At 42.5% G+C, this 13,594-nt stretch overlaps 1 protein-coding gene across 1 annotated transcript; it reads left to right on the forward strand.

The window, feature by feature from the left end:
* The first annotated feature begins 11,035 nt into the window (after positions 1-11,035).
* Positions 11,036-11,518, forward strand: CBY3 (chibby family member 3). Its single transcript, XM_056847651.1, has one exon. It carries the CDS (start codon positions 11,036-11,038, stop codon positions 11,516-11,518), a length of 483 nt encoding a protein of 160 aa, XP_056703629.1.
* The last annotated feature ends 2,076 nt before the right edge of the window (positions 11,519-13,594 follow it).

Below are 13,594 nucleotides of genomic sequence, written 5' to 3' on the forward strand. Positions count from 1 at the left end.
CAACAAGATAAAAATACCATCAATGCAATAATAAAATAATACATAAAACACAAACGTTCATATATTAAAATAGAGAAAGATACATTTAAAATATGGCACTCACTAATTTATGAACCCCTTGCTGTTAAGACATTAAATCACAATCCAACAGTGTGGCGGAATTATCGAAAATCCAGACTGGGTAAAACAGAAAAAGGGAGGCTGGAGGGGGAGAGAGCTGGAAAAAAGACAAGTGGGAGGGTGGCACAAAAATCTAGGCCAGTAAATAGAATGTTATAGATGCAAACCGTTGCTGCCCTCAACCACAGGTCTGGAGGAGCATCTCTGTCGTACAGGTAGGGTTGCCAGGTTCCTCTTTGCTACCGGTGGTAGGATTCTGGGGCAGAGCCTGAGGAGGGCAGGGTTTGGGGAGGGGAGGACTCAATACCATAGAGTCCAATTGCCAAAACAGCCATTTTCTCCAGGTCAACTGATCTGTATCGGCTGGAGATCAGTTGTAATAAGATCTCATGCTAGTATCTGGAGGTTGCAATCCTATAAACACAGCAGCATAAGACAACAAAACACATTAATCATACTATGCAAAGTGTGCTATATTCTAGCAGTGATCAAATACAGTAAACAGATATATACAGTGAAGTTATCTAAACAAATACAACTATATACAAAAGTTTTGCGTTCTTTTTTAAAACCAATGTCTTTGGAATCATTGTCCATATATAATCCTTTCAAGGTTGCCACAATTGGGTGCCTTGTTTTTGAGGTGCATCATGGAGTCGTATCCTGTTGATTGCACTGACAATATGAAGTTGGGGTCATACACCTTTCACAGTCCAGGGTGTATTACAGGAGTCCTGGTTATTATCACCCTGTTTCAACCCAAGGTCTTCATTGACCCATGGTCTTCATCAGAGTATGCTATAATATACATATACATTATGTTAATCAGTTGTTCATTGTTATCAATATAATTTTGAGAAGGTAGCTTACTCCACAGAAAGAACCATGTTACAGCATTGTGTGGTTCATAAGCAAATTAGCTATATGATAAGCATTCAAATAATTCAAATGTTACAAAAATAAGCAGTCATAATAAGCTGTAATAATGATACTCACTTCAAGGCAGTTAGTATGTCTGCTCTTGTGATAGAAGGAACTCAGAGTTCTCAAATTACTTTGTGTAGTTCAGTGCTGAAAGACAGTGTTTCAGTGTATCTGGAGGTTGGCAACCCTACTGATGAGGGATAGAAAGCGTGTGTGTTGTAATTTTTATGATAAAGTAGAAGATAAAGGACGCTCACAGATGATGCAGGCTTCTTGGAGGAGATATGTAAAAAAACGAACACAAGTGATCATGCATGACAATACATGTAGGTCTGACTTTTATTTTTGAATAAAGCAATACCACTTTGTCTAGAAATATGGCGAGGAAAGGGTTTTTCATTTTGTTGTTCTTCTGTAATCAAGAACATGTGTGTCCCTCATTCTATAATTACTTTCCCTCCAGATGTTCTCCACTTTCAATATGCTCTGTTCCGGATCCCTAATCTAGTCCACTATCCTTACTAGTCCGGCAGCCTGGTAATACAATTTCAGGTTGGGCAATGCTAGGCTTTCTCTCTTTTTCTCATATTGCATAACATCTTTTCTTCGATGTAAATTGGCAGCATCTGAAACAAAAAATTCAATCTTGGTAACACATTCATTTTGATAGCAGCAATTCTTCCCAACCATGATACATTTAGTTTAGAGTAGACCATCTTGATAGATCTTTTTGAATAAGGGTTCACATATTGTTCTGAAGACATACTCTTAGTTCTCTTCTTTGACCATTAGACGTTGCAGGCTTCCCCTGCATCTATCACTCCCAAATATATGACTAATACAGCTTCCCCATTTTCCATCAGGTATCTGTGGAGTTCGATTAAAGTTGGTACAACTGAACTTTTTGGAGGCAAGATAAAAAAGAATTTTTTGGCACCGGTAAGGTAATTCCACCTTTTGTCACAGGTGGAATTTAGAACCTACCTTTGGTAGAAAGTCAAAGCTGGGATTTAGGATGACCCTTTCATTAAAGATTTTGAGAAATGGTAACTCCTGAGTGTGACTTCTGGTAGAGGCAGAGGTGACTGCAATTAGAACAGCCACCTTCCTGCTCAGTAGAGCTAGCTGGCAAGAGGGTAAAGGCTCAAAAGGTTCCATCATAAGTAGGGTTGCCAACCTCCAGGTACTAGCTGGAGATTTCCTGCTATTACAACTGATCTCCAGCCAAAAAGAGTTCACCTGGAGAAAATGGCCACTTTGGCAATTGGACTTGATGGCCTTGAAGTCCCTCCCCTCTTTAAACCACGCCCTCCTCAGGCTCCACCCAAAAATACTCCTGCCAGTGATGAAGAGGGACCTGGCAACCCTAATGATAAGGTGGGATAAAACTAACACTAAGGACCATTGTGGCACAATCTTGGGTAAAGGGGGAAAATGTTAGTCCCTTTATGAAACAATGTGCCAACACATGAGAGAACAAGGAGGAGCCCTCTACCAAATCATGATGAGTGAAAATGGCCGCTAGGTGAACTTTGACAGAGGAAGATACCAACCTAGTAGAGGTCAGGAACAGTAAATATTAAAGGACAAGAAAGGGGACAAGAAAAGGGGGATACTCCACTTAGACATAGCCTATTTACTGAAACGTTCCCATTTTATTGAATACGAGTATATAGTGGAAGGTTTCCTAGCTTGGAACAGAACCTCCTCTACTTCAGACTTAATAAGGTAATTAGTAAGACCTAATTCAGGGCTTTTAGTCTCCAAGCCATTAAGTGTAGCCAAAAAACATCATGTTGTAATAACTGGCCCATGGTCAATAAATCCTGTACTAGAAGGAATGTACTGCACCCTGACATCTGAAAAAGTTGGGAGAACCAAATTTGGCAAGGCCAGAATGGTGCTATTAGAATGCAGTCTGTTCCATTGGGCAAGATCTTGCCTAGGATCCTGCTGAGGACTAGGAAGAGGGGGGAGGCGTAGAACAGATGGCCGCTCCAGAGGATTTGAAAAGGGTTCCCTATAGAAAGGGGGTCACTGCCTGCAAGAGAGCAAAAAGTCGGGGCCTTTGTGTTGCAACTGTTGGCAAATAAGTCCTCCTGAGGGATTTCTTAATTTCAAGAACAGCAGAAAAACAGGTAAGAATTCTTTTTGGAATACTTGACTATCTCACTTTCTCACCAGAGGGCAGTATTCACAAAGGCATCACATTGTTGTTGAACACATTAGGTAGCCTGAACAAAATCTCCCCATGAAAAGTCTTTTGTAATTAAGGTGTACCCAAGACCTGTTTTTCCTCCTGAGATCATCTGATAATCAGGTACAGTATGTACCACACCCCGGGTGCAGTATGCATCATACCAGTTGTTCTTGTTTAGCACTCCACACCCGGATGCTGTTTTTTTTAAAATTCTATTACAGTAAAGACATACTGTGATTGGTCCAGTAAGAGATCTTAGGCTGTTCCTCTTCTGCCATCGTACCACCCCCTCCTCCAATTGTTCTCTCTCTGCCTCTCTGTGTGCAAATAGCTACCCAACTAAACATTTAAATTACATTTGCAAACTAATAAAAAGCTATATAGAGAGTATGCATTTTGCTATGATTCCCCAATCAGGATTTGAGGATTTCAAACAAACTTTCATGTTCTCATTTACAGAATACCAGGTTCTTTGGGGCCTGAGGCATGGGGTGGGCACTTCTCCTTGCCCTGGGGTTACCAACTGTGGCTTGGGAAATTCCTGGAGATTTGGGAGCAATGTCTGGGGAGGGCATAGTTTGGGAAAGGGCAGGAGCTGAGCTTGATAGGGATGTGATGTCACAGAGTCTGCCCTTTGAATCTGCCATTTCCTTCAGAGATGCTGTAGTTTGGAGATCAATTGTAATTCCAGAATTCCATACCTCCACCCACAAGATGATAATCCTATCCCATTGCAACTAATGTATATTCCCATAGCAACTAATGTAAATTCTAGCAATGGCCCTTCATAACAACTCTAATTGGGTGTCACAAGTGTGAAGGAAAGGAAGATGAAGTGAGACTGGCAAATCTAATGGGCAGGTTGCAAAGTATGATCTTGTCCCACTGCAGACTAAATCAGGGACAGTGTCTTCTGATCTGGCTGGGCTTAATTGTTTGCTCTTTTTAAAATGCTGGAAGGGACAAAGGCACAATAAACATTTGTTATTTTGAAAAATGGATTGGATCACTGTTCCATGAGACCCAAGCCATTAAAAGGATTCCTTTCAGATTTAATATGTGTTGCAATTAATGCGTTTACATCCTATCTTTAATTAGTTTTTCCTGTTGTTGTCTATCATCTGGTGTTGTCTTACAGTAAATATTGCTCTATATTTTGTACTTAAGAATAAAAATAAAAGTGAACACATTTTAAAAATACAAAAATTTGCTGATCTGATTAATCAGGGAACTGGTTAAAGTGATCAGAAGATTTTAAATACATTAATCTAATCAATTAACTACTGGAAATTATCTGTATTAATTTATTCTATCAGCTTGAATATTTCATAAGCCATCTCAAGATTTCACACAGTGGGTCAGCTTCACGGTCTAAAGTTTCTTTCCTAAGATGTCCTGTAGTAGGATCAATCCTCTCTAGGTATGCCAGACAGAATTGATGGGGCTCCCCATGAACACTGGCATAGGGATGCCAGCCTCCAGGTGGGACCTGGGGATCCCTTGGAATTACAGCTCATCTCCAGACTACAGAGATCAGTTCCCCCGGAGAAAATGGATATTTTGGAGGGTGGACTGCATGGCATTGTACCCCACTGAGGTCCCTGTCCTCCAAGGCTCCATCCCCAAATCTCCAGACGTTTCCCAACCTGGATCTGGCAACCCAACCCCCATCCCCCACCAGTGGGCAGGGGGGACCTGGCAATCACAGGCCTCTTTTGTCTTCCCAGTACTGAGTCCACTGAATCAGCACACTTAACATCCCTTCGATTCTCCATCTGGGAAACAACCTTCAAGGATCTGCAGTCCTATGTGTTGTATGTAATTTTATAGCCTAATGCTAGCAGACAAATGTGATCAAAATCTTATTCCAGAATGCCAGTTTAATGCAGACCAGCTTATATAAAATGGATCAGCTTATATGTGCCACCTACTTGCAAATGAAAAAAGCAAGAGTCCAGTAGCACCTTAAAGACTAACAAAATTTCTGGCAGGGTATGAGCTTTCGTGAACCACAGCTCACTTCTTCAGACTAACATGGTTACTCATCGTGATCTACTAGCAAATTGTTTTATGATATGCTTAATTATTAATATTTAATTTTTTGAAAGTGGCTGATTAACAGAGTAAAAATCTAATTATTTTATGGCCCCTGTATGTGTGGACCTTGATTGCAATTCATCTTTAATTGCAGCTGGTATTTTGCATTGAACAAACAATACAATGTATGCAAAAATTGATGTACAAAAATCTGTGATCTAAGATTTGATTTACAAATCATGAAACTTGCCTTAATACCCTTAACCACTGATAATATAACTTTTAATGCTCAGCTTTCACGAGCATAAGGTGTGTTTATTTCTAGAGCCTTGATATTTTACAAGCATAATGTACCTCATATCAGCTTGATTTAGCAAGCATCTTGTCTTGCAAATAGCTAAGAGGTCAGTTTCTAATTCCTGCTGGCAACACTAACACTCTCATAAAATGGTCTGGAATTTGAGAAGAAAGCATCAGTTTCTTCTCCAGAGTGTGAATGAATAGTCTGGCACAGATATGGGGGGGGGAGAGGGGGGGCGCTGCAGTGAAACCCAAAAGCAGTGGTGGAGCCGAAGCTCTTCTTTGTGATGCAGATGTGTTAATCAGGTTGCCATAGTAGCTGCATCCATAACAAAAGGGGGCCAGCTGCAGGGCAGAAGTAGGTCAGAGGAGTCTAAATAATACCCAATTTGAAAAGTATCCAGATCATTGAAATAGGAAGAGGAGGGAAAATGGGAAGGACAGACATAAGAGTAAAGGATGCAAAATTGTTGTATACAAAGGTTTGGAAAGTGCCTTTTTTTCAAACCAAGGAAAGTTCAGTATGTCCTTTTAATGATATGTTTGTGTTATTATTTACATTTGTCTTAGCACAAACTTGAGAACAGCATGCAATTGGACAATTAACACACCACTTTTAGTTTTGTAGAGGCCTAAATCCCTCCCACACTACAACTGATAGCCCTCCCATGCATTACATGGAAGCAAATCCCACTGAATGTAGTAGGACTTACTTCCATAGTAAATCTGCATAGTAGTGCTGAATTCTCAGCACCTCTGAACAATATACAAGTGTGTGTGTGTGTGTATGTTTTGCAAAGAAACAGTGAATGGAAAGAGGTTGTTGAGCTTGGTCCCGCGGTTTCTATCCAAACTGTTTTCTGCAGTCACTTTTCTTCAGGGAGGGACTTATTCTAGGGGGATTTACGCATGGTCATCTTGTCCCCCTTTTCTTCCACGAATGTAGCGAATCTGCGAAGTAAGCACGCACGGCTGGCGCCCAGCGGCGGGCTCGACCCACCCATTTCCACAGGTTTTAAAAGTCCTGATTTTACTCCCGATTTAAATGGGTGTTTTGCTACAGCTGCGGGGGTTTGCCCGTGCGTTTAAGAATGCCTGGCCCCGGCAGCAGCAGTTTGGGGCCCCGCCGTCAGAGGCGAAGTGGCGGTGGAAGTCCCTTCCGGCGCCAAGGCCATGCACCTCCAGCCGCCTCACATTTACCGTTTCTGCACAGTGCTGGAAATAGGCTAGCAATATCTCTTTTCACTTCCTTCTTACTATCTTTGGCCAGCACCCCTTCCTTGTTTGTGTGCTGTTGCAGTGCATTTGCATAGGGGGAACAAAAGCAAAGCAGACTCAAAGGATATCAAAGGCATTACTGATCTCCAAGTTCTAGTTCCAACATCTACTACTGACAAGAGTCAACAATCAGCCAGATTTACTTACTGACTTCATTTATATCCTGCCTTTCTCCCCTTTGGGGACTCAAAGTGTCTTACATCCTTCTCCTCTCCTCCATTTTATGCTCACAACCTTCTGAGGCCCAAGGTCATCCAGCAAGCTTCCGTGGCAAAGTGGGGATTTGAACCCAGGTTTTCTAGATCCTAACCTCTATAACTAGGTGCTAGGTCTTCTGTCTCATTAAACATAAATCCTTGCATTAAGTGCATATTTCTTAATAATACATTTCCTAATAAGCATGTTTTAATAATGAAGAAAGCACCTTGGGAATAGTCCCTTTAAAGATCCTATAACTTTGATTCTTTACAATGATATATCATGGTTTTGGAACAGTACAACACCCTAAATAGAGCAAAGGTAGACAACCACAGGGGAAGATATCTAGATCAGGGGTCCTCAACCCTTTTGAGCCTACAGGCCCATTTGGAATTCTGACACAGTATGTTGGGCGGAGCAACAAAATGGCTGCCACAAAATAGCTGCCGCAGCAAGCAGAGACAGTCACTAACCACGCAGTCCTAATGGGGTGTAAGAGCTGGCATGATCTTTGCGATGGTGTTCGTGCCACTTGTACCAGCTAAAGTGGCACAAACAGTGGTGCAGGGGCACTTACACTGGCTCTGGGGAGCTGTGCACCATGCTCAGGCGCCAGCACAGCCTCGCCAACAGCGTTTTCCCAGCGCAGAGGTTCACACCAGCATCAAAGGGGCGTTCCTAGTTGTGTAAGATATTGGGCAAGATATTAAGCACTTTTATGAACCTTTAATTTCGTTGTGAAAGCTACTCATATGATTAACCTTGCCCGTGAACGCACTAGCAACTTACCTCGCAATTTACACGCATCCAGTACACAAGTATGCAAAACAACTTTAAATTCCTGTTCCCACCGCGCCTCCTTTCTCCTCTGCGTTTGATAATCCCCAGACCGGCACGCTCCCACACATGCCCAGTCGGCGCTCCAAGCAAGGACAGCGATTGGTCCAGCGTTAATAAGGGAGGCGGGGGGAGTGCGGGGGTTGGCTGGCAGCAGGAAGTGGATTGAACACACATTGCATGTTCCCACTTTAAGCCACCGGGTGTGGAAGACGTTTTATTTTATTAATTCGCCTTATAAGCGGATGCTCTTAACGTGGAGAAATTGTGCTCTGGAGACATCCTCGGAATCCTTCGGGTGAGATGAAGTGGGAACACGCAAGGAAAGCCCGCAGAAATTGGAGCTGCAAATGCGCAGTGCGGACATGGCCCTTTTCCTGTTAAAACAATGGAACTTAAAATGGGGTAATCATGGCTAACCCCAGGATAGCCCAATCTTGTCAGATCTTGGAAGTAAGTGGGATTAGCCCTGGTTAGTACTTGGATGGGAGATCACCAAGGAAGTCCAGGGTCATGACATTGGGGCAGGCAATGACAAACCACCTCTGACCCTATAAGTCAGTTGTGACTTGACAGAACACACACACAAAAGTCTGAACTGTACCATCAGTTTCAGCTTTGTATTTCAATCAATGTTATCTAGCAGTTATCTTACTGGATTATTTCAAATTCCAACTCAGCTATTGGTTCATTGCTTTCCTTTGACCAAATAATATCTCAGCTCTGATTTTTCTAACTTGTAAAATGGCAGATAACATAAATTGATCCACAGGTTGCTGTGTGAATGTCAAAAATACACACTAAGTACTTTGCACACAACATAGTTGGCATGTGGGTGGTAAACTAAGTTACCTCTTATCAAATCAAGCTAAACACTGAACTATCAGCTGGCAACCATAATACACAAATATGTCATTTAAAAGGATCCATTGCATCCCAAAATTTGGTTGGCCAGGACAGGAAAAGTAATTATGAGTCATCGCAAACCACATGATGACATGAGGCAATCAACATGATGCCAGGTAAAATTTCAAGGGGGGTGAACTCAGACATGGCTAGCAGTTCACCTTGTAAACCAAGCCAGTGGATATCTGTGGTTTTGGTTGAAACAAGAACATTGCTGGTTGGCTACTACAAATTGCTGTTTGGTGAGCAGAATATGTAGAGAACTGGAAGAAATTTTTTTATGGCTGGTGGGTCATCTGCCTGCATATGCTTTGTTAGAAAGGTGTGGAACGATAGCCAAAGGCCACAAATTAGTTTGGTGTAGGGGTCCCCAACGTGTGCTCCTGGGCACCAGGGTGCCTGCCGAACCTTTCCTGGTGCCTGCCAAGTGCTTTTAAAAAGGAGGAGGGGCTAGGTGGGGCATTTGCCCCGCTGGGCTTCTGACTGGATATGCAGATTTAAAGGCATCTTGTTAAACAAGGCTTCTGCCTGAAATGTCAAATTGTATAACCTCACTCCCTGACATTTCGTGGTCCTCCTGCAGCAGCTATTTCGTAATTGTGCCCAGCGCCCTGTGTCAGAATTCTAAACGTGCCCACAGGCTCAAAAAGGTTGGGGACCCCTGGTTTACTGGATACCTCACCTGAAACAATGTATTCTTGTTAAATTGTGATCTAATTGCTTGAACCTAGGCAACCTCTTCATTGTAGTCAGGCTGGAACTACTCCCACCACTCGCTTCATCTTGGCTGAGACACATTTGCGCAATGCTTAGCTACACTTGTGGCCCACTCTGGGAAGGAGTGCCTACTCCTCCACATCCACTAGAGACTGACATATTGGTCCTTATAAAAAAACCAAGCAATGCCTTTCATTAAGACCAATCAAAATAACACACAAATAGGGTTGTCAGGTCCCTCTTCGCCACCAGCGGAGGTTTTTGGGGCGGATCCTGAGGAGGGTGGGGTTTGGGGAGGGTAGGGAGTTCAATGTCATAGAGTCCCAATTGTCAAAGGGACCATTTTCTCCAGGTGGACTGATCTCTATTGGCTGGAGATCTCCAGTTAGTACCTGGAGTTATAATAGCAGAAGATCTCCCGCTTGTACCTGGAGGTTGGCAACCCTATACGCAAAACAGTGTGCAAACTTTCAAATTCTCCTAAACTCTTCATCAGACTAGATGGTAAACAACAAAATGGAGGGGTGGGGTACAAAAAGATGTTTCATGGTATGACCTATGTCCTGTGTAGAACTTTTCAATAGGTCAAAGTAAGTGGTGGAGTTGGTATCAGATTGCATGTTTGGCCTTCTGAAAGAAGAAGAGATTAAAGGTAGTCTTCAGTAACAAATATAGAAGCTGGTGGTTGCTCAAATGTTTCTCTAATACTAGACAAAATAGAAAGGTACCTTAAAAAGCTGACGGCAGAGGAAATATGTGGTAGACGTATGAACAGTACTGGAACTGAATTTAACTTCTGAGCTACGTAACTAGTCCAGTCTGATGAAGCATTTCAGAGTGCTCAAAAGTTTGCATGCTGTTTTGTGTTATTTTTCTCGGTCTTAAGAAAAGTTATTAGATGGCTTTTGTTTTTGGATTTTGCTTTGGACCAATGGGCCAACTTGCAACCATTGGTCATTATGACATGCAGAAGCAGCAGCACCTACAGTTTCCAGGACTCTTAGGGGAAAACCAGGCCAGTTAAACAAGTATAACATTAATGTAAGTTTATAGTATACATATGCCCCATGATCCCATCCTGTGTGCATAAGAGGTGGTGGTAGTGCCAGATTTCAGAGCTTTATGTGGTTATTCAATTAATGTGTTCAATGCAGAGTGGGGGCAGTCTCAAGGACAACATTATCACGATGTGAAATTGCAGAAGAACAGGAGGTCTTATCTGGTACCCTTATTTCTAATTTAGAGCATAGTTTCCATAACAACATAATTCCTGACTCTTATTTAGTCTAAAATAATTGCATGTTTCCTACATGATGTTCCCACACTACTGGGACCTACAAAAAGGAAGCTAGCAGGATATGTTGTTCAATACAATTGTCTTGATTAAGTGATACAATTATTTCTGTTTCTTGGTCACATAATATGTCACCCTTCTCTGTGATACTGCACATGTTGGCTTTTTGTTCCATAACCTTCTCCTGCAGGACTCTTATTGGCCTACTCCATCACTAGTTCCCCATGGAAACCATTGCTCACATTCTGCAAGAAATGCGTGATTACTGGGCTGATCATTTCTCTCGCAGATTTTACCCCAGAAGGCCTCCACTTCGACAAGCCACCTCTTTATCTACTTTCTACCTCTTGGACTACAAAACCAGGCGAACTGAACTGGGAATGGATTATGGCCTTCCATGTGCTCAGCTGAGCAAAGCAAAGTTTGTCTTTCAGGACGGTGATTGGCAGGGCAACAGTATTCCCCAGCAAATGCCTTTACTGCAATTACTTTCTTCTCCTAACAAGGAATCACCTTATAAGGGACTGAAGAAAGAGAACAAAGCCCTATTGGAGGAGAATAATTATTTGAAGCTACAACTTGAGCTGCTGATGGACATGCTTACAGAGACCACAGCTCGACTGCATACAGTAGAGAAAAAGCTGGACACAACTCCATGGCGTCCTAAGATAAAAAAGACAAACAAGGTGCTGATGCTTCGGTCTTAATAAATACATCCGACATCAGATCTGAGAGTTCTGCATTTCTGAAGTAGTTTGCCTTCTTATGTCCAAGCTCACAATAAAACCTTGAAAACTATGTTTTTTACAATGGTGGGTTTTGTTTTCTTATTATTCCACTCCATTTCCTCTAGGTTGTATGTTATCTTTTATCTGTTTCAGAAGGTAGTCATGTTGGTCTACAGTAGAACAGCTAGATACAAATCCAGTAGAACCTTAAAAAAGGTAAAGGTCCTTTGTGCAAGCACCGGGTCATTCCTGACCCACGGGGTGACATCACATCCTGACGTTTACTAGGCAGACTTTATTTACGAGGTGGTTTGCCCATGCCTTTACCCCCAGCAAGCTGGGTACTCATTTTATCGACCTTGGAAGGATAGAAGGCTGAGTCAACCTTGAGCCGGTTACCTGAAACCACCTTCCATTGGGATCGAACTCAGGTCGTGAGCAGAGCTTGGACTGCAGTACTGCAGCTTACCAGTCTGCGCAATGGGGCTCCTAAGTAGCATCTTAGAAACCAAAAATAATGCTGGGGTATGGCTTTTGACCCATGGGGTGATGTCACATAATGAAGTTTACTAGGCAGACTATGTTTATGGGATGGTTTGCCATTGCCTTTCCCAGTCCTCTACACGCCACTTCCAGCAAGCTGGGTACTCTTTTTACCAACCTTGGAAGGCTGGAAGGTTGAGTCAACCTTGAGCTGGCTATGGTCTGCCTGAAACTGACTTCCATCAGGATCGAACTCAGGTCATGAGCAGATCTTCAACTACAGTACTGCAGCTTACCACGCTGCGCCAAGGGGCTCCCTCATATCTGGTGACCTAATTGAAATCAAGAGGATTGATCTAATAACTGCATTGATCTATGGATGACTTGACTGAATAACTGCCTTGGTTAACAACCATCAGGAGACAGAGAATGACCCTCTTGTTCTCAATGAACTCTCAACAGCTTTTGATACAATTAACTATAGTAGCACTCAGACAGAAGGGTGTGTGTGATCACTGATTATGAACTGTGCAACAATATCTTATGGTTTCTGTCTGTGATAAGCTATCCATTCAAATGCAAGCAGAGATAGCTGATGAACTGCTTAGGAGGCTTTGCCTTTTTCCTGTAGAGGCAGATGTTCACATGGAGATCTCAAAAATATATATAAACCCAAATAGGATTTTGTTAAGAAACACCAATCTGCACTTCAACCATTTGCTACAATTTACACAAAGCTCTCCCTCCCACTCAGATGTTTGTGACCATTGCTTCTGCTTGCCCAATAATGTTTGAGGTTATGCAACATTTTGTTGGAAATGTGTTAACTCAGGAAAAAAATTATTTTGCTACTTTAAACTTATCTTTGGCTGACGCTGCCCTAAGCAGTGACTCCTGTTTCTTCCCCACTTCAGATAAGCAGCCGTTACTATTGGATCATCTGCAGTGGTTTTCACAGGCATTCTAGCTCCTCTTTGAAATGGCATGATTACTCAAAGTCCAGAGGTGAAACTAGATGGAAATCTCACTGCTAAGGCTGCCCTGATAAGAGATGTTTTCTGATGCATTTAGGGTCAACCTGTTGCTGAAACTAGTACTTTTGTCCTATGCACTATATGCCAAGCCCTTGCTGCTTGATTCACTGCAAAGGTAGCAATCCTAAGCAGAAGTCATTATGATAGTAGTCATGATGCATACCTATACTCTCCAGGATCAGATGAGCATGCCTATTATATTAGGTGCTTTGGAACACAGGCAGGATAATGCTGCTGCAGTTATCTTGGTTGTGGGCTTCCAAGAGGCACCTGGTTGGCCACTGTGTGAACAGACTGCTGGACTTGATGGACCTTTGTCTGGTCCAGCATCATGGCCCTTCTTATGTTCTTAAGAAAGTCCCATTTAATTTAGTGGGACATAATCGCAGGAGCAGGGGATGGGGGATAAGGTTGCTTGCTCCAGGTTGGGAAATTCTTGGAGATTTGGGGGTGGAGCCTGAGGAGGATAGGGACTTCAGTGGGGTAAAATGCCAGAGTCCACTCTCCAAAACATCAATTTTCTTCAGGGGAACTGATC

Source organism: Euleptes europaea, chromosome 1 (genome assembly GCF_029931775.1).
Source record: "Euleptes europaea isolate rEulEur1 chromosome 1, rEulEur1.hap1, whole genome shotgun sequence".
Classification (NCBI taxonomy): domain Eukaryota; kingdom Metazoa; phylum Chordata; class Lepidosauria; order Squamata; family Sphaerodactylidae; genus Euleptes; species Euleptes europaea.